Source organism: Symphalangus syndactylus, chromosome 12 (genome assembly GCF_028878055.3).
Source record: "Symphalangus syndactylus isolate Jambi chromosome 12, NHGRI_mSymSyn1-v2.1_pri, whole genome shotgun sequence".
Classification (NCBI taxonomy): domain Eukaryota; kingdom Metazoa; phylum Chordata; class Mammalia; order Primates; family Hylobatidae; genus Symphalangus; species Symphalangus syndactylus.
In genome coordinates, this window is record NC_072441.2 from 24,564,256 (window position 1) to 24,586,440 (window position 22,185).

A 22,185-nucleotide genomic window follows, 5' to 3' on the forward strand; every position below is an offset into this window, starting at 1 on the left:
CACAATAGCAAAGACTTGGAACCAAACCAAATATCCAACAACGATAGACTGGATTAAGAAAATGTGGCACATATACACCATGGAATACTATGCAGCCATAAAAAATGAGTTCATGTCCTTTGTAGGGACATGGATGAAACTGGAAAACATCATTCTCAGTAAACTATCGCAAGGACAAAAAACCAAACACTGCATGTTCTCACTCATAGGTGGGAATTGAACAATGAGAACTCATGGACACAGGAAGGGGAACATCACAATCCGAGGACTGTTGTGGGGTTGGGCGGGGGGAGGGACAACATTAGGAGATATACCTAATGCTAAATGACGAGTTAATGGGTGCAGGAAATCAACATGGCACATGGATACATATGTAACAAACCTGCACATTGTGCACATGTACCCTAAAACCTAAAGTATAATAATAAAAATAAAAATAAAATAAAAAAATAAAAAAAAATACAAAATTAGCCACGTGTGGTGGTGCATACCTGTAATCCCAGGTACTTGGGTGGCTGAGGCAGGAGAATCACTTGTCACTGCAAAACATGATGAAAACCAAGAATGATTAACAAGCACCTTTCTCAGAAGTTCTTAAGATTTTGCTTCAATATTTTTCAGTGTGTGGAAAAAGCAAAACTGTAATTCTATGTACCATAGGTACCATTATGACTGAAAGTATTACTCTTCTAAAATGAACTATAACAATTAAAAAGCTCATCACAAGGTAAGCTCACTCCGTAAGGATGGTTTGCATGATGTAAAAGATGTGATACTTAACATGTTATGAAATTTTTAGGTGGCAACCAGAGTTACTATTGCCCCAGATTTCTGACATAAAATGCTTTGCAAGAGTAGTTTCGGCTAATTTATAGTATACAAACAATCATGGGCTTTTACCAAGCTTAGTTCTGCTATCTTTACAAGTGACTTAATACCTCCTGTCCATTTCTCTAATAGGGGCAAGTTTTACACCAGTTGTTTTTCTCTAGCATGTTTGTAAATATGGGTAATATCAATGAGCAGAAGGAAGCACCTTTAATTCGGCAGTTAAACAACACAGGTTTGCACTGCACGGGTCCACTTATATGCAGATTTTCAACTGAACCCCTAGCCTCCACGTTGTTCAAGGGTCCACTGTACTTATTTACGGTATTTACTTCAGTCCTTCATGGCCTGGAAACAGGATCTTTGTCTTCTGCAGACTTAGGGAAAACTAGGAAGAGGGCTCATTAAATAATCATTATTCATCACCCTCCCCCAGGGTGTGAATAATAAACCGTATGTGAATAATACTATAAAAACCCATTTTTATTAGCATGAGTGGGGCTTAATTCCAGTTCTGAGCAGAAGGAAACTAGTTTTTCATCTACTAACAAACATGTATCAGCAGACAGATGTGACAGTTTCCAAACCATCATATGTACTTATACTCACAAAAATCAGGGCATCTACTTCATACCACCCTTTTATGAAGTTTGGCAATTCTCTGTATGTGAATGTCTACAGAGGGCAAACTGTCTCATCAGAGAATTATTTTCTCAAAGATGGAAACCGTATCTTCTCTGGATACCATACCAGTGGGGAAGAGTATTAACCATTTCTAAATGGCCACTGAAGATGACTATACAATGGTCCCCCTTCCCAATTTAAACAGTTTCAAAATCACAAATGGAGAACATAGAATTTTGTGTACCTATATTGCAGAACCTTGATTTTTCATGTGGTATTATGAAAACATATGGTGTTTTGACTTATTCATTTGAAACACTGCATATAGCTTCATTCATTAACTGGATTAAAAGGCACATTTCGAAAAATCCTCATTAAAAGTAATACTGTGAAAAGTTTATTTGCATCGATTAATTCCTTTTTTTCACCATCATAAGAGAGATTGACATTTGTTTGCTCTTTGTGATCAGAGAAAAGACATTTTGGAATGGATAATCTGTTTCTACCATTCTTTAAAGAAAAAAGCTTTAAAGACAAAATTCAAGTGCAAAAATTTCCAGTAGTCTTCCTACCTCCAGTGTACCCCAGCAAAATATTCATAGCTGTGCTGTTAGGAAATTAATCAATCACAAGCTTCAATTACCCACGTTTTTTTCCTCCCTAAGGTGTCTGTACTTATGAAAACATATATAGCATATTCCTGAAAGTATACCATATTCCTACAAAGTAAGGGAGCCTAGAAGCAACAGTGATCACTGCCTTTCAGTGTCTCCAACCCCACGTAACCACTGATAGGATAACTCAGTCATTTGATCTACCCATTTCCTAAATAACAGGGATCAACTTCTATTCAACAAAGCTAGTCTGGGTTTACTAACACGTTCCCCCAAAATTCAATAGGTCCATGTAAGGTAGTAATTAGGTCTTTCAGTTTTTAACTATGATTATTTTTCTTCATTATAAAATGTATTTAATGTCAACATATGCAATGCATGTATCAGTATGGAAGATGCAGCTTTAAAGATGTTTATTTAAAATTTTTCTTACGGTTTATGCTTTGGATTCTTAAGTCATATTTTCAGTAAGGGTCTCTAAACTCCTTTCAAATTACCTGAAATCCTGGAAAAAGTTTTAAGCTACTGGTCAGTCTAAAAAACTTGACAGATGCATTCTTAAGACATTTATCAGGATACATTTTAAAAACATCGATCTAAGAAAGCTCTTTAATACATGATACTTTATAACTGTTATACATTAATCCCCCTAATTTATTTTCATACTTGGACCTTCAAACCATCTTGGCATAAATAATAAAAATTTTAAGTGCAAAAATGAGTAATACATGTTTTTATCACTTTGGAGACAATGAAATCAATATTTTCCTTGATTTAAAAAAAAAATAGGAGTAATCAATCTTGTGTATACTTCTGGACCTTAACTTGTAACAAATATATTCTGTTAGCATATAAAATGTTTTTATCTTATTTTGAAGTGATTAAATATGTAGGGTTGTCTAAAATATGTGTATTGTTTTTTAAAACTGACACCAATGCATCCATATTCTACTAAAAACAAAATAATCAGACTGATGTGCACTTATTAGGAAGCAAGTTTAAAAATTTGGAATTTTTTTAAAGTGCTGAGATTTGGAAGAGGAATACTTTAAACATGCTAACCATTACCTTATGATGAACGTAACAAGGACTCAAACTCGAGTTTAGAAAAAAAAAAAATAGAGGTTCTATGAAAGGAAGATTAGTAACAAACATTCAGGTAAAAACAAATAGCACCACAATGAATTGCACTAAGGTGCTAAAGGAGGTACCTTATTCCCTGCAGAGTGAACGCTCCTTCTGAAATGTATTGCAACATATAAATGCAATTGTTTAATGGTTACCATTTGGTTCATTCATCTACAGAAAATTGCATTCCTTCTAGTTCATTATATTGAACAAACATTCAAATTACTGAACTATACATAATGTTACATAGTTTACATTTTATGAAAACAAAGCTCGAAGGAATATTTATAAATGTCACCTTGCATAAAGATGACAAATTTAAAAGGGCTCCATATCTCTTAAGACATTTAATTTACGTTAATGGTCCAGGAGTGTTTTAGATATAGATATAGATATATTTATATGCATATATATTTCAACAAGAAGTGTAAAAATTTTTAAAAACAAATCACAGCACTCATAGCTGCTTTACATACGAAGGTCTTAGGGTCATTAATGTGTCAAACTATTACATTTATAATATGTATATTTTTAAAAAGACCAAAAATGGCACATCAGAAAACTCGCTGAAATTCTTAGTAGAGGCCCATTTCACTGTATCATATTACTGATGTGTCGATTCAATGTGCAATTCCCTTTTCTTCACTGAAAGCATTTGTCCCTTCTATTTGGATCCACTTCTAGGGTCTCTGAATTTTCTTTCCTTGGTTAGACGGCATCCTTTTCCACGTCAGTTAAAGATCAGGAAAACGGCTTGGGTCTTCCTTGTAGTCATCAGGTATAGTAAAGATGGAGCCATCAAATTCATCATATCGAAACTCCTGAAAAGTCACAGTGGCTGTGATTGTGGGAAACACAGGTATATCTACAGAGAGAACATCAATGATAACACTGTAAAATCAAATGTTAATATTCATAGACAACAAAGTACTATTGGAGATGTCCATACTCCTTAAAATGTAAAAAAAAAAAAAAACTCAAGAGCTAGAAGAATTCAAATATACATAGTACTGAGTGTGTGTTTCAGGGAGAGTTCTGGGTATTGATTAGTGAGGAGAAAAAGACATTCAGGCATCCAGCATTATATGAAAACTCAAGATCCCATGCCTTCTTAAGAAGTCTTAAGAATATAATGCCAGATTCTACCAGTCTTTTTTTCTTTTTCTTGGGGCAGAGGGACAGCTACTTTTGTACTTTTTGCATTCTGACTTTCTTCTCTTCAGATTATAGTATATTTACTATTCTGACTCTTTGAGCTGATTTATTTTCATTCTTACTAGCCCAAGTAAAATACTCTAATCCTTTTTTGTTTTAAAACATTAAAAACAACCTATCACTTAAATACGTGGGATAAAAACAGTCTCATCAGAAATGGAAAAATATCATACCACCACAGCCTAATCTTCCAAATGAAATATATTTCTAGCTGAAATTGTAAGTAAAATCTAGCAATTAAAATGAGCAAGTTAATGATTACATAAGAATCAGAAAGAGTAAAATAAATAAAATGAACAAATACATTAAATTAAATGTTTAGTTTTATTCCTCATATGAGTTACTGACATGAGTACAAATCATAAAGCCTGGATTCAGATTCCTATAAATCATTTTACTCATGAGCCTCAGGGATTTCATATGTAAAATAAAGAAACTCCGAAATTCCCTTAAAACTCTGAAATGAGGTTGGGTGTGGTGGCTCACACCTATAATCCCAGTACTTTGGGAGGCCAAGGCAGGAGGATCACTTGAGCCCAGGAGTTCAAAACCAGCATGGGCAACATAGGGAGACCCTGTCTCTATTTAAAATAATAATAATAAATAATTTTTTAAAAAACTCTGAAATGAGTGTATGAAAGCTAATTCAAGTGTCTGCCTAGGGTAAGGACACAGAGTAAATTAAGTCTAACTGATATAAGCTAGTATTTTATTGCAGAAAGTTATGTTCTTATGTCAAAAGGAAAACAAAATACCTTAATTAGATTTAAACACAATAATCAACATAACAATTATAGAGTTTCCAGTTATTTCTTTTTTTTTTTTTTTTTTTTTTTTTTTTTGAGACGGAGTCTCGCTCTGTCGCCCAGGCTGGAGTGCAGTGGCGCAATCTCGGCTCACTGCAAGCTCCGCCTCCTGGGTTCACGCCATTCTCCTGCCTCAGCCTCTCCGAGTAGCTGGGACTACAGGCGCCCGCCACCACGCCCGGCTAATTTTTTGTATTTTTAGTAGAGACGGGGTTTCACCATGGTCTCGATCTCCTGACCTCGTGATCCACCCGCCTCGGCCTCCCAAAGTGCTGGGATTACAAGCGTGAGCCACCGCGCCCGGCCGAGTTTCCAGTTATTTCTGGGGGAAAAAATTATTCCTTTGTACCTACTACATGCAGATGCTATCCTAATCCAGGGGTCTGTACACTAAGTCCTATTGCCAGGCCTATTTTGGTAGGGCCCATAAGCTAAGAAAGTATTTTACATTTTTAAATGTTTAGGGAAAAAAAAAGAGTAGTATTTCACGAAGTGAAAATTAGGCTGGGCGTGGTGGCTCACGCCTGTAATCCCAGCACTTTGGGAGGCTGAGACAGGTGGATCACTTGAGGTCAGGAGTTCAAGGCCAGCCTGTCCAACATGGTGAAACCCCATCTCTAACAAAAATACAAAAATTAGCTGGGTGTGGTGGCAGGTGCCTATAATCCCAGCTACTCAGAAGGCTGAGGCAGGAGAATCACTTGAACCCAGGAGGCGGAGGTTGCAGTGAGCCAAGATTGTGCCACTACACTACAGCCTGGGGAACGGAGCAAGACTCTATCTCAAAAAAAAAAAAAAAGAAAAAAAATTACATGAAAGTCAAACTTTAGTGTCTGTAAATAGCTTTTTTGGAACACAACATGCCCACTCATTTACTTACTATCTATGGCTGCTCTCATTCTCCAAAAAGAGCAGTTGTGACAGAAACCATAGAGCCCACAAAGCCTAAAATATTTATTATCTTTCAGACAAAGTTTGCTGACCCCATTCTAGGTTTTGGATACACATCACTAAATAAGAAACAAAATTCATGCAATTATAGAGATTATACTGGTTGGGAGGGGCAGACAACAAATAAATGATGACGAGTATCTAGAAAAAAATAAAACATGACAGCAGAATAGGGAGTCTCAGTGTTGGGGGTACGAGCTGTTGAATAGGGTGGCCAAAGGAAAACCTCAATGAAGGGACTTTTCAGTAAAGACCTGAGATAAGAACAAACCATGCAGTGGCCTGGAGGACGAAAATTCCAAATAGAAGAACACAAAGTACAAAAGTCCTAAAAGGAAGTATCTGGTTTATTCTCGGAACAGCCAGGAGGCCAATGTGGCTGCAGCCAAATGCATGAGAGGAAGATTAGCAGGTGATGAGGTCAGTGGGGAAATAGGCTGCCAGATCAGGTGGGGTTTAGGCCAAGAAAAAAGACCTCAGCTTTTACTCTGGATGAGGTGGAAAGCCAATGGAAGGGTATGACCGGGGTAGTACTATAACTGGAGTTTTGGCAGATGTAGTGAGAATAGAATACAAGGTGACAAGAGTGAAGAGGGAGATGAGCTCCAGAAGGTGCAGCCAGAGAGGGAGGAAGAAAACCAAGAGAGAGTCTATCAAAGAAGTCCAGGAAAGTGCAATGACTTGTCTCAATTATTTATTGAGCCAAGGACTTCAAAATAAGAAAAGTCAAATCTTGAAGAGATTAATATAAAAACAGAAAAGTTTCTACTACATTTAACAATAAGGATCAATAATAAATAAACAGGAAAAGAGAATCTGTAATGAACTAAGGAAGTGAGTATGCTTTTTATTTTGAGACAATTACAGATTTACGGCAATTTTAAGAAATAATACAGGCCAGGCACAGTGGCTGACACCTGTAATCCCAGTACTTTGGCAGGCCAAGGTGGACAAATCACTTGAACTCAGGAGTTTGAGACCAGCCTGGGCAACAAAGTGATGAGACCTCGTCTGTATGACAAATACAAAAATTAACTGGGTGTGGTGGCTCATGTCTGTGGTCCCAGCTACTTGGGAGGCTGAGGCGGGAGGATGGCTTGAGACTGGGAAGCAGAAGTTGCAGTGAGCCGAGATCATGCCACTGCATTCTAGCCTGGACAACAGCGTCAAGACTCTGCCTCAAAAAAAAAAAAAAAAAAAAAAAAAAAAGAAAAGAAAAGAAAAGAAAAAGGAAGGAAGGAAGGGAGGGAGGCAGGGAAAGAGGATGGAAGGAAGGAGAGAGGGAGGGAGGGAGGGAAGAAGGAAGGAAGGAAGGAAGGAAGGAAGGAAGAAAGGAGGAAGCAAGGGAGATTTCCTGTAGCCTTTATTCAATTTTATCCAATTTCCCCCAATGGTAACATCTTACAAATAATACAATATCAAAATCAGGATATTGACAGTATAGTAAAACATGATGAATATTTCCATAACCACATGTTGTCCTCATGTTGGATCCCAGTGTTGCCCTTTTATAGCCCCAATTGCTTCTCTTATGCCTCACCCCTCCTGTAGTCCCTGGCATCCACTCAACTGTTCACTGCCACAGTTGTTTTCACTTTGAATACTTTCTATAAATGGAATCATACAGTATATAATTTCGGGGATTGGCTTTTTTCTACTCAGTATAATTCGCAAGCAATTCATCTAGGTTGTTTCATGTATTAACAGTTCATTCTTTCTATTGGTGAATTGTATATCCCATGGTATAGGTGTACCATTGTTCATTTACCTGTTGAAAATTGTAGTTTTGGGCTATTACAAATAAAGCTGATATAAAATAAACATTTGTGTACTTTTTGTGTGTGTGTGAACATACTCTTCATTTGTCTGATCTAAATGCCTAGCAAACTAATACAGCTATTCTAGCTTCTTTGCCTTTCCATCCAAATTTTAAAATAATCTTGCCTATGTCTATAAAAATATCTTGCTGGGATTTCTCTCTCAGCACTGCTTTAGCTATGTTCCACAAATTTTGATATGTTGCAATTTCATTTTCATTCAGTTCAATTTATTGTTTTATTTCCTTTGAGACTTCCCTTTGACATATAGATTATTTAGAAGAGTGCTCTTTAAGTTTCCAAGTGTTTGGACATTCTCCTGTTATTTTTCTAATATTAATTCCTAGTTTAATTCCATTGTAATCAGAGAACACACTCGGTATGATTTTCAGTTCTTTTACATATATTCAGGTTTGTTTATAGCCAATATGGTCTACCTTGGTATATGTTCCATGGGCACTTGAAATGTATGTGTATTCTGCTGTTGTTGGGTGGAGTATTCTATAAATGCCAATTAAATCCTTTGGCTTATGATGCTGTTGATTGTTCTACATCCTTGCAAATTTTCTGTCTGTTGTTGTATCAATTGTTGAGAGAAGGGTGTTGAGTCTCCAGTTATAATTGTGGATCTATTTTTCCTTTCCATTCTTTCAATTTTTGTTTCATCTATCTTGCAACTCTGTTACTTGGTATATATACATTTAGAATGGTTACATCTTCTTCATAGATTGACCCTTTTATCACTAAATAATGTCCCTCTCTGTCTCTAATAATTTTCTTTGCTCTGATATCTGCCTTAATTTTAATATGGCCAATCCTGTTTTCCTTTGATTAGTGTTTGCATGATATATCTTTTTCCATTCTTCCACTTCTAATCTGCCTATATCATTATATTTCAAGTGAGTTTATTGAAAATAGCAGACAATTGGATCATGGTTTTTGTTTGTTTTGTTTTGTTTTTTTATTGAAACAATCCTGCTCTGTCACCCAGGCTGGAATGAGTGCAGTGGCGCGATCTTGGCTCACTGCAACTTCCGTCAGCCTCCTAGGTTTAAGCAATTCTCCCACCTCAGCCTCCCAAGTAGCTGGGATTACAGGGATGAGCCACTGCACCCAGCCTGGATCATGTTTTTTAATCCACTTTACCAATCACTGTCTTTTAATTGGTATATTTAAACCATTTACATTTAATGGCATTATTAATATGTTAGGGCTTAGGTCTGCTATTTTATTTTTTGTTTTCTGTTCATTCTCTCTGTTCTTCATTTCTCTGATTTCTTTTTCTTGCCATCCTTAGGTTACCTATTTTTTAGAATTTAATTTATCTATGGTGTTTTTGAGGTATCTCTTTTTACAGCTTCTATAGTGGTACACATTATTGTGTGTATGTGTGTGTGTGTCTGTATCACAATTTCCTGGTGTCATAATTTTACCAACTCAAGTGAAGTAAAGTTATCTCCCTTTATGTCCCTATACCTTCCCCTCATTTAAAATATAACTGTAAATAGAAAGTAAGAATAGAGAGACAAAAGTAGGCTTTCAAATAGCTTGGCTGTGAAAAGCAAAGATTAAAGCAAGTGCTGATGGAATTACAGGTGTTTTTTTTTTTTTTTCTTTTTAGTTTTTTGTTTGATTTTAAAAGGGGAGAGACCTGAGCAAGCCTAACAACTGAGAGGAAAAATGCAGTAGAGAGAGGTAGAAGGAAAACGAGAAATCTGAAGTGACTCATACAGCTAGCTTTTTTTTTTTTTCCCTTGAGACAGAGTCTTGCTCTTGTTGCCCAGGCTAGAGTGCAATGGCGTGATCTTGGCTCACTGTAACCTCTGCCTCCTGGGTTCAAGTGATTCTCCTGCCTCAGCCTCCTGAGTAGCTGGGATTACAGGCACCCGCCACCATACCTGGCTAATTTTTAGTAGAGACAGAGTTTCACCAAGTTAGCCAGGCTAGTCTCAACTCCTAACCTCAAGTGATCCACCTGCCTTGGCCTCCCAAAGTGCTGGGATTACAGGCGTCAGCCACCGTGCCCGGTGATACAGCTAGCTTTTTAAAAGAGCTGGGAGGTGAATAGAACCATAATACAAATGAAGACATTACTCAAGCTAAGAGGAGGGGTGCCACTTCCAGTGAGACAAGAAGATGAAAGAAAAGGTTGGGCTTGGGGCAGAAAAATCTGTATGGGGTGTTGGAAGTAGTAAGGGAGGTCCCATTTCTGATATTCTCTTTTTGTATCAAAGGAAGTAAAAATCATCTGCGCTTAGGTTGTAGGAGGAAGTGGTGGGGGAAGATGAAGATTTGATGATGAAAGAGGGTCAAATTTAGTCTTTGAGCAAAATGAGAGAAGAAGCCAAGCAGAGAAAAGACCATTCACAATCAGCACTTAAAGCTCTGGCTGATTCTGAAAACGTGTAATTGTGTTAACAATAATTTCCAAATTTTTATAATTTATCCCAGTTGTGTTTTCTAACCTGAATGTAGAAAAAGAAATGATGAAAGATTAAACATACACAGGAGGAAGTTTTACAGGGTTGGTTCAAAAGAAGGACAGAGAAACAAAAGAGAAATAGTTAAACAAATACCCCATACAAGATTACTCCTTGTTAAAAATGTGGTTCTACATCAAAGAAATGCCTGCAAAAAGAGGATTGCAGATATTTTTCTTCTCATATAATGAAAATATTTCCTTTGCATAAAAATAAATGTATTGTGGGGTTTGATTTGGGATTAGAACTTAAAAGTAGATGTGAATACAGAGATTGTTTGAAATTCTCATCTGTTTAACTCCTATTCTCTATTCTGGTTTGTCATGGGTCTCTTAACAGTACCTAGAAGGGAGTCTAAAACTTGAAATATTTCCCTCACCATAGAAAATGGCAGTGGAGTTCTAAACTTCTGCAGAAATGCTAACACAAAGATCCCTTATGGCTATGGCACACAGCTCTGAATTGCATTAGTTTTCTAACCATTTCTGCCTAAGATCTTAACACTGATTTCTCCAAACAGACACTGGGTTCCTAGTGCTTTTGAACTGCAAAGGGCAACTAGAGTGACATTTTGAAAATCATTTATTTAAAAGTCATTTTTCATCTAGAAAATATTTATTTCCAAGTGTGCAAAATTGTGAAGATCAGGTTTAATTTTTAGCAATGAAAACATTTTGGCCTAAGTATTCTGAGATGTGGTTTTAAAAATATTGAATAAAACAAGATACATCTGAAGAATTATAGCACTCATTAAATATTGAGTGGTTGAACTGATGGATAGTGTTAAAGGATCTCCTGAAGCTTGAATTAATGCTAAATCTAAATCTAAACACCCAAAACACTTTTTAATAGTGTCTTCTTCCTTGGTTTCTGATATGTTAGAAAGAAAACTATATGCAAAAATGAATGTACTATTTCTAAAGATCATTGCTTAAGATGAAATTAAACATTTAGGGCTGAAAAATAAAATGTATGAGTATTACTTTATCCATCAACAGTAACTGCTTACTCCAGAAACATTCTCACTGCACAGAAACTCGAAGCATAGCTGAAAATCTGGGCTAATCTCTAGTCTCCCTATTTCACATGAAAGACATTACTACAATACATCATTAGTTTACCCACACTTTTCTTGTGTGAAATAGATCCCTTACATTTAATTTAAATCAAGTAGAATAAGAATTCTCATCAGGTACTTTAAATATTTGACAAAACATAAATAAATGCATATAATTACTCAAAAACCTTACGAAAATGTAAGCAACTATGAAATCTGTTTTCCTTTAAAACAGCAGCCCCCAACCTTTTTGGCACGAGGGATCTGTTTCGTGAAAGATAATTTTTCCACAGACTGGTGGGGGTCGGGGGTGGCTTTGGAATGAAACTGTTCCATCTCAGATCAGGCATTAGATTTCATAAGCAGCATGCAACCTAGATCCCTCACATGTGCAGTTCACAATAGGGTTCATGTTCCTACAAGAATCTAATGCCACCACTGACCTGACAGGAGGCAGAGCTCAGGCAGCAATGCTCACTAGCCTGCCGCTCAGCTCATCTCCTGCGGTGCACCCCACTCCTAAAAGGTCACGAACCAGCAGAGGTGTTGGGGACTCCTGCTTTAAAAGAAATTGCTTATTAAATGCTAATAAACAGCTCCATATTCCTAATGGACACTAAAATTACATCTAAATTTTTCTCTTACCTAATTTTACAGGAAAGCCTGGAGGAAGCTTCATCTGAACAAATTCTCTAAGCTTGTTAAAGTGCTTGAAGGGAGCTATTACTTCTAAAACATTCAATAACCTGAAAAATGGAAGAAGAAAAAAATGTTTTCATTGTTCAAATTGCCTAGGGTCCTTATGCTTTTTAACTACATGCTTCAAACCTGGGCAGCAGTATTGACTTCCAGATATTAAGGATGAGTAAATTACAGACTTTATTCCTCCTAACTTTTTACTCTATAATGGTTTATAACTTTTGATTGTGCAGCCATAATTTTCACAATTGTTTGATTTTAGGCCCATATTTAGATGGTCTCAAAGCTAGTAACTATATTCACTGTTTGGGTAGCTGATTTCCACTGTCAATTTATTGTGTGTGTAAAAGGCTCTTATGTGCTTAATATTCCTTGATTTCCTGCATATTTGATAAATGATTGCTTCTTATCTTTATATTTAAAGGGAAACTTGACTCACATAAAATTTCAGGTTATACTATCTTTCCCTCTGAACTACAATTTCATAATATCTCTTAGCATTCAATATCATATTAGTCGTGCTATAATTTCTTTCATCTTTCGGTTGGATGGATTTCTTTGTTAAGTAGTAGTATTTTTCTTTGAAAAAAGTCCTATGACTGCTACGTTTCTTGAATTCTTTTGTGCCTGAGAATATCTTCAGTTGCCTCCATACATAAATGAAAGTTAGAAATACTGACAGATCACACTTTTGTTACTTCAGAAAAATAAAGATATATGTAAAAATGTAAGGCCAGGCTGATTTTACCCCTTTTCTGCCCGGATGCCTTTGGATTTCTTTATCAACGACTGAAGCCCAATAGTTTGATCAGGATAATTTTTGTTACTAATCATTCTGTATCAATTTTTCATGGAACCTAATGTCACCCTATAGATTTAGTTCTTCATTACAGAGAAATTTTCTTCTATCATATTTTGAATATTATTTTGGTTATACTTGGAGGCCTTTTAAGTAAAACATGAATGAATGACTCATATTGAATCATTTTTGTAAACCATATCTATTGCTTGTGTAATTTCTTTAATCTCTTCTACTGAATTCACCAAGAGTTGTCAAAATTTAATTTTCAGTTACATCTATTCTGTTCATTATTGTTTCTACTGTATTTGTTTCGTAATAGTGCCATTTAGTGCTCAATTTATTTCCTCAGCTTTACAATCTCCTTTTCATTTCATTTTACTGTCTTATATTCTCATCTCAGAAAGATCTACTTTACTGATTTCGTGTTCTTTCTTGTTTACTATGGCATTTATAGGCAATTTTCTTCTTTTTTTTTTTTTTTGACCTTTTAGAAGAAATTATTTGTCTGGCATTTATATGCTGTGTTCTGTATTTCTTTTTTTTTCAGATGGAGTTTTGCTCTTATTGCCCAGGCTGGAGTGCAATGGCGTGATGTTGGCTCAATGCAAACTCCACCTCCCGGGTTCAAGTGATTGTCTCAGCCTCCCGAGTAGCTGGGATTACAGGTATGCACCACCACACCCGGCCAATTTTGTATTTTTAATAGAGACCGGGTTTCTCCATGTTGGTCAGGCTGGTCTCGAAATCCTGACCTCAGGTGATCCACCTGCCTCAGCCTCCCAAAGTGCCGGGATAACAGGCGTGCACCACCGTGCCTGGCTCCTTATTTCATTTTCTTTTTCAAGAGTAGTGGTTATAACTGCCACATTTTATAAATTCTAAGATATTCTTTTTTTTCATGTAACATATCTGAAATTAGGATAACTCCTAAAATGGATGACATCTTAATATTAGCTGCAGTTTTCTTCTTTATTAGCAAGTAGAATATAAAATTGGTGAATCTTTGGCCAGGTGTGGTGGCTCACATCTGTAATCCCGGCACTTTAAGAGGCCCAGGTAGACAGATCACCTGAGGTCAGGAGTTTGAGACCAGCCTGCCCAACATGGTGAACCCCATCTCTACTAAAAATACAAAAATTATCGAGGCATGGTAGCACATGCCTGTAGTCCCAGCTAGTTGTGAGGCTGAGGTCGGAGGATCATTTGAACCTGGGAGGCAGAGGTTGCAGTGAGCTGAGATTGTGCCACTGCACTCCAGCCTCGGCAACAGAGTGAGACTCTGTCTCAAAAAAATTAATTAATTAATTAAATAAATAAATAAATAATAAAATAGGTGCATCATTGAGTCAACTGGGTCCTAGATATGACAAATTTTGGCAGATCTCTATGTGTGGCTAACTCTCCACATTTTCTGAGACTTATCTCTCTCTGACATAACTTGAGGGCTGTATAGAACAACCTATCTACTTATCTAAAGCCTAGATATGGGGAAAGCTCAAGTATGTATGTACTTTTTAAAAAAATATGCACCCTGCTCTCTTCTCCGATCATTTTTAAAAAATGTATTAGGCCGTTAAAAAAAATTAATGCATTAGGCCAGATTTGAAAGGGAAGGAACTAGTAAGAGAAAATCGCCCAGTGCTTCATATCCTCCCTCCCACTTTAGTGAGGAGCCTAAAACTATAGTTGTATCAGTCAGCTCTTGCTACCCATCTCTCACTCCAGCCATCTCTCCAAATTCAGTATTTTTAAAAAGGAGCATCCAATGAGTACATGTTTGAGAGGATATATTCAATATGTTTACCACAATATTGTTGAAAATGGTGACAAACTACAAATAACCAAAATGTTTATCAGTAGATGAATGATAAAATAAACAACAGTATATCAACACTACAAAATACCAAGGAAAAAGAATAGACGAAAATATAATCACTGTAAAACTTCAAGACACACTCATTTTTTCTTTTCTTTTTTTTTTTTAATTTTTTTTGAGATGGAGTCCCCAGGCTGGAGTGCAGTGGCACGATCTTGATTCACTGCAACCTCTGCCTCCTTGGTTCAAGCGATTCTCCTGCCTTAGCCTCCCTAGTTGCTGGGATTATAGGCACACGCCATATGCCCAGCTAATTTTTGTGTTTTTAGTAGAGATAGGGTTTCACCACATTGGCCAGGCAGATCTCAAACTCCTGACCTCGGGTGATCTGCCCACCTTGGCCTCCCAAAGCACTGGGATTACAGGAGTGAGCCACCACACCCGGCCAAGATACACTCACTTTTAAATGAAAACAAGAAATACACAGAAGAAAACATGAACCATTCCCCCATTTTTATTTTTAAAAATGCAAAAACATGGATAACTCTAGACAAAAATACAACAAATAGTCATTAATACTGATGTGTTAAAATATCACATTTTATTCTGTAAATTTCCATACTTTTGGATTTTTTTAAAACAAGCATGTATTCACGTATTACTTTTTATAATTTAAAAACCTACTCGGCTGGGCACGGTGGCTCACGCCTGTAATCCCAGCACTTTGGGAGGCTGAGGTGGGTGGATCACCTGAGGTCAGGAGTTTGAGGCCAGCCTGGCCAACATGGTGAAACCTCATCTCTACTAAAAATACAAAAATTAGCCGGGCGCGGTGGTGGGCACCCATAATCCCAGCTACTCGGGAGGCTGAGGCAGGAGAATCGCTTGAACCTGGGAGGTGGAGGTTGTGGTGAGCCGAGATCGCGCCACTGCACTCCAGCCTGGGAGACAGAGCAAGACTCCATCTTAAAAAAAAAAAAAAAAAATCTACTCAAAACTTTATCTGGTGAAAGTAGTAAAAATCATTACTTTTGTGAACCAGAAAATTTCTAGAACGGTGCACACACTATCAAGGCAATGGCTATTTGCTTTTCATTTCAAAGGTCTCAAATGCACCACTGGGGTGCAAATATTATTACAACCTTTAGGGTTTAATAGTTTCTTTCATAAACATTTGTAGTTAGTAACAAACTTACAACTCTATCCCTAAGGGAAATTCCTGGCTCATGGCTATCGTAGCTTTAAACGTTTTCTTACTCTCTTTGCACACCAACTCTCTACCCAGATGAGGAGCTCTAAAATGGGAGGAAAAAAAATGTTAGGAAACTTTTTCCATAGTCTATCACCTTCCTAAGAAGCATCTGTCATCTTTCAATTACATTCATTAATATTTCAATTTTTCTTACTCTGTCTATAGAAATAAAATTATGCTAAAAGGGAATAAGATATGTATAAGAAATTAAGACAAGGGCAATAAAAAAGAATAGCAAAGAGTAAAAGTTCAGAAATTATCAGATCTAAACTAATTTCACATTGAATATAATTTTAATAATCACTATTTTTAGGAATAAAGAAAATCATTAGTAAAAAAATTTTTAAGGTATCATTGTATATCTTTAAAGTCACTTATTCAATTCAATCTTCTTTACTATTACAGCCTCTGCATTGATCAATAAGAAATATTGTGAAGAATAAGGAATTCTATATTAACTATCATCAAAAGAAAATTATCAATTTAGCATAAAGATCTAATTGGCTTTTATTTGCAATTCTATCACAGGACAATACCTAATTCTGTAAAATAGAATGAGTGTTCCAATAAGCTGAAAAGAGGAGGTTAGCTTTATAGACCGAAAAGGCTGAAGTGGAAACAGTGGGGAAAAAAGGTGATCTGGTTATTTCAAAGTTGCTTTCCTCAAACAGTTAAAAAAAACAGAAGACTTAGTTACTATGTTGACTCAGGTTGCCTGGAATGTCCTTTTTTTTTTTTTTTTTTTTTTTTTTTTTTTTCATTTTAAACTGGCCCATTTCAAAGTTCAGTTTAATTATGTAGAACTTAGCAGAAGTAGCCGGGCGCGGTGGCTCACGCTTGTAATCCCAACACTTTGGGAGGCCGAGGCGGGCGGATCACGAGGTCAGGAGATCGAGACCATGGTGAAACCCCGTCTCTACTAAAAATACAAAAAAATTAGCCGGGCGTGGTGGCGGGCGCCTGTAGTCCCAGCTACTCGGAGAGGCTGAGGCAGGAGAATGGCATGAACCCAGGAGGCGGAGCTTGCAGTGAGCCAAGATTGTGCCACTGCACTCCAGCCTGGGTGACAGAGCGAGACTCCGTCTCAAAAAAAAAAAAAAAAAAAAAAAAGAACTTAGCAGAAGTAACTACATTCTGGTTTGGTATGGCCTGCTGGTGCCTAGTGCATGCAGGAGGCTAATCTAATACAATAATACCCTCATAAATTTTGTTTAACACTATAAAATATTAAGGTCAGGCACAGTGGCTCATAGCTGTAATCCCAGCATTTGGGAGGCCGAGGCAGGTGGATCATTGAGCCCATGAGTTTGAGACCAGCCTGGCCAATATGGTGGAAACCCTGTCTCTACTAAAAATATAAAAATTAGCTGGGCATGGTGGAGTGCACCTGTATTCCCAGCCACTCGGAAGGCTGAGGTGAGAAAATGGCTTGAACCTGGGAGGCTGAGGTTGCAGTGAGCTGAGATCACACCCACTGCACTCCAGCCTGGGCGACAGAGCAAGACTCCATCTCAAAAAAAAAAAAAAAACTATAAAAATATTAAGATGGAAACATCTTGGAGAATTTAGAAAAATACAACAAAACTTTCAATAAGAAAAAAAAAATGACAACTTCTTCATAAATAGGAGTAGGAAAGTCGTATTTTACATTTTATTCTCCACCAAAAGGAAATAATGGCTGGCCAGGATACTTTTTTTTACTTATCTATTTATTTATCTATTTACTTATCTATTTATCTATTTATTAAAAATAAACCCTTTATTCATTCATCATTCTTTTAGTCAATAAATATAAACTTAGTATGAGCCATGTGGTAGGCACTCTACTGTTAGTAAATTACTTCAGCAAAGGTCCTATGGAAGGACAGTGAGAAGTAGTCTAGCACAGGTTGAAAGTAAAGGATAATGACAGGTGAGGAGCTTGGAAAGGCAAAAAGAAGATAAATAATGAATGGCCTTGCACGCTATGCTAAAAAATCAGGATAATCACAAAATAGAAAGCTCATCCTACAACGGGAAATCTCAAATAAGCAACTGTCCTGCACAATTTCCTACATCGTATTTCCTTAGAACAGTGTCCTTTAGTTTTTTAGGTGTGTATAAATTAACAGGAGGCATACAGAAAGATCTACAACCATTTGCAAAGAGGGTACATAATTTGGGACACTTTGCCCTTATCATATTTAATCCATATTTTTAAAAGGTAGAAGAACTGCTTCAGTCAAAAATATACCAATAATTATCTCCAAAATATTCACATAATCAGTTTTTACAAATTATTCTTTCTAAAAACCAAATAATACATAAACAAGAAAAAAACTTACTTTCCATTTTCAGCAGATATATATTCTTCCCATGTAATAGTGTTCTGAGGAGGAGGTGTAAGAGACTGTCTTCGAATCGGCTGCCAAAAAAAAAAGAAAGAAAGAAAGAAAGAAAGAAAGTGGGGTGGGGAAGAAAGAAAAATGTTATTTTTTAAATATAAGATTAAAATACATTGTAAACTATTAAAACTAACAATTTACTTAATCTCTTCAATATAATACTTGAAAAGGTTCCTTCCAAGATCGTTCCATGGTGGTTTAAGCTCTATTGGTAATATTTATTATCAATTTTTTTAAAATCCCAAAAAGACAAATATCAAAATAATAACACCCATTCATTCAATGTTTCAATCATCTAAAATGTTCCTGGCATTATACTAGCTGCTGAACATGGGAACTACAGATAAGTGTAAAAACTAACTCTGGGCCAGGCATAGTGGCTCATGCCTGTAATCCCAGCACTTTGGGGGGCCAAGACAGGTGGATCACAAAGTCAGGAGTTCAAGATCAGCTTGGCCAAGATGGTGAAACCCCGTCTTTACTAAAAATGCAAAAGAATTAGCCGGGCGTGGTGGTGAGTGCCTGTAATCCCAGCTACTCAGGAGGCTGAGGCAGAGAATTGCTTGAATCTAGGAGGTGGAGGTTGCAGTGAGCCGAGATCGTGCCACTGCACTACAGCCTGGGCGACAGAGGAAGACTCCGCCTCAAAAAAAAAAAAAAAAAAAAAACTCTGATTCAAGGAATTTACAATTCAGTTGGAAAGAAAAAAAAAATACAGACATGAACAGTTAACCAGAAATATAAAAGAGCATATTAATAAAGGCCAAATGAGATTACAGAAAATAGAAAATATATCAGAAAAGAGCAATCTTCTGTGGGTAATGATCAAGACTATGCAGTTGGACTTCAGATTTAAATGAAGATGAAACCGAGTGTTTTTAAGACAGAGAAAATTAAAGGTAAAAAACACAAGAAGACTGATTTAAACTCAGATGGGAAGTTCAAAATGGAGATCAACAGTATATGGTAAAAATTGCAAAGGTCAGATTTTAAAACTTTCACCCTATCTTTGCCAAATAGAATTTCAATCACTGTAAGATGAACTGGCAATAAGGAACTAAACTCTGGAGCAGAAATGGAAATTGGGAATTCCTGGGCCAGGTGCAGTGGCTCATGCCTGTAATCCCAACACTTTGGGAGACAAAGACAGGAGAATCACTTGAGCCCACGAGTTTGAGACCAGCCTAGGCAACATAATGAGGCTCTGTTCCTTTAAAAAAAAAGAAAAAAAAAGGCCGGGCATGGTGGCTTACACCTGTAATCCCAGCACTTTGGGAGGCCGAGGCGGGCGGATCACGAGGTCAGGAGATTGAGACCATCCTGGCTAACACAGTGAAACCCCGTCTCTACTAAAAATACAAAAAAATTAGCCGGGCGTGGTGGCAGGCACCTGTAGTCCCAGCTACTCGGGAGGCTGAGGCAGGAGAATGGTGTGAACACTGGGGGGCGGAGCCTGCAGTGAGCCAAGATCATGCCACTGCACTCCAGCCTGGGCAACAACGAGACTCCGTCTCAAAAACAAACAAAAAAAAGACACACAAAAAAAAATTAGCTGAGTGTGGTGGTGCATGCCTGTGGTCTCAGCTACTTGAAAAGCTCAGGCAGGAGGATCACCTGAGCCCTGGAAGTGATGCTGCAGTAAGCCATGATTATGCCACTGCACTCCAGCCCGGGTGACAGAATAAGAAGCTGCTTCACAGGGAAAAAAAAAAGAACTGGTCAGGCCAGGCGTGGCGGCTCATGCCTGTAATCCTAGCACTTCGGGAGGTCAAGGCAAGTGGATCACTTGAGGTGAGGGGTTCAAGACCAGCCTGGCCTATATGGTGAAACCCCCATCTCTACTAAAAATACAAAAATTGGCCAGGCGTAGTGGCTCGCACCTGTAATCCTAGCCACTCGGGAAGCTGAGGCAGGAGAACCACTTGAACCCAGGAGGCAGACATTGCAGTGACCTGAGATCACGCCACTGCACTCCAGCCTGGGAAACAGAGCGACTCTCTGTCTCAAGAAAACAAAACAAAAAACAACCTCATAAATTAAAAAAAAAAAATTTTTTTCAATTGCTAATGAAAACCTAACAGGACTATGGAGAAAAAGACAATAAGCGAGAGACTAATATAAATAATAAGATGTTAATAACATTGAGAGGGTCTCATTCAAGAAACCTGGTTTCACATACAATTAGTGTAAGATGTTAATGAGCCATACATTAGAGGTGTTAAAATCAAGGACTGTTAAGACACAAAATTGAGTTAGAATCCCAGCTCCAATACCTGGTAGTTGTGTGAATGTGGGCAAGTTACTTTCTATTATGTCAACTTAACTCACTTGCAAAATGGGAACTGGGCCACTAACTCATAGTTAAAAATTAATGGAGATAACATAGGTAAAAAGCTTAGTGAAGGTCAGGTGTGGTGGCTCATGCCTATAATCCCGGCACTTTGGGAGGCCAAGGCAGGTTGATCCTTTGAGCTCAGGAGTTCGAGACTAGCCTGGGCAGCATGGCAAAACCCCATCTCTATAAAAAATATTAAAAAAAAGTAGCCAGGCGTGGTGGTGCACACCTGTGGTCCCAGCTACTTGAAGGGCCAAGGTGGGAGGATTAATTGACCCCAGGACGTGGAGGCTGCAGTGAGCTGAGATCATGCCACTGCACTCCAGCCTGTAGGACAGAACACGACTCTGTCTCAAAAAAAATAAAAAAAAATAAAAAAAGAGAGAGAAGCAGTAAATGGAGGAAAAGCTTTTTCTCTACCCTCCATTTTCTGCCTAACTACAGAATATAAATTTTGCTTCACTGGAGATAACTCTATACTCTTACTAGCCCAGTGACAGCACCAGAGGAACCTGCAAACAAACCTTACTCCTTTCCTGTCCTTGGAAACCTAAAATCACTTTCATTTGTCCTGTCATTTCTCTACAAATTTATTGTTCTTTGTTGAAGATGCTATATAAGTAGAGTTCTAAGCCACTATTTTGAGTCACTTTTTTTTTTTTTTTTTTTTTTTGAGACATAGTCTCGCTCTGTTACCCAGGCTGGAGTGCAGTGGCACAATCTCGGTTCACTGCAACCTCCACCTCCCAGGTTCAAGCAATACTTCTGCCTCAGCCTCCTGAGTTGGGATTACAAGTGTGCATCACCAAGCACAGCTAATTTTTGTATTTTTAATAGAGATGCGGTTTCACCATGTTGGCCGGGCTGGTCTCAAACTCCTGGCCTCAAGTGAACTGCCCAACTCAGCCTCCCAAAGTGCTGGGATTACAGGCATGAGCCACTGTGCCCAGCCCTTGAGTTACTTTTCACTGGGGTTTCTTGTGTGGTGTGCAGCACGCATTAACAAACTTGTTTGCTTTTCTCTTACAAATCTGTCTTTTGGTACGAGAGTCCATCTCAACTAAGAACTAAGTTTAGAAGAGGTAAAGTTTAGTTTCCCTTACAGTATAATGGAGGCCAAAAGAAAAGACTGTTTCAATATCACACTACAGAGACTTTGAGGAGCAAGAAGCCTGAAAAAGGCCATACATTTTGTTGGTTAGAAGTCATTGATGATCTCTGAGCAGCAGCTGAGGGATGTGGAAAGAAAGGAAACAGAGTTTTTGAGTATCAGGCAAGATGAAAGACAATGCTCTTTCCCTGAGAAGCTTAACAAGAGGCACAAAAAGTAAATACTTATAATTGAGGGTGGCAGGGGCTATGATACAATTGAGGGTG

The 22,185-nt window shown here is 37.6% G+C and overlaps 1 protein-coding gene across 1 annotated transcript in view; it reads right to left on the reverse strand.

Moving 5' to 3' along the window:
* Positions 1–1,826: 1,826 nt before the first annotated feature.
* Positions 1,827–22,185, reverse strand: part of ANKRD13C (ankyrin repeat domain 13C) — a 92,605-nt gene continuing 72,246 nt past the window's right edge. The window contains exons 10-13 of the mRNA XM_063625288.1: positions 18,414–18,493; positions 16,034–16,132; positions 12,166–12,266; positions 1,827–4,059 (exon numbers count right to left, since the gene is read on the reverse strand). Coding sequence (XP_063481358.1) covers positions 3,929–4,059; positions 12,166–12,266; positions 16,034–16,132; positions 18,414–18,493 — 411 coding nt within the window. The 3' untranslated portion in view covers positions 1,827–3,928. The remainder of the gene's footprint in view (positions 4,060–12,165; positions 12,267–16,033; positions 16,133–18,413; positions 18,494–22,185) is intronic.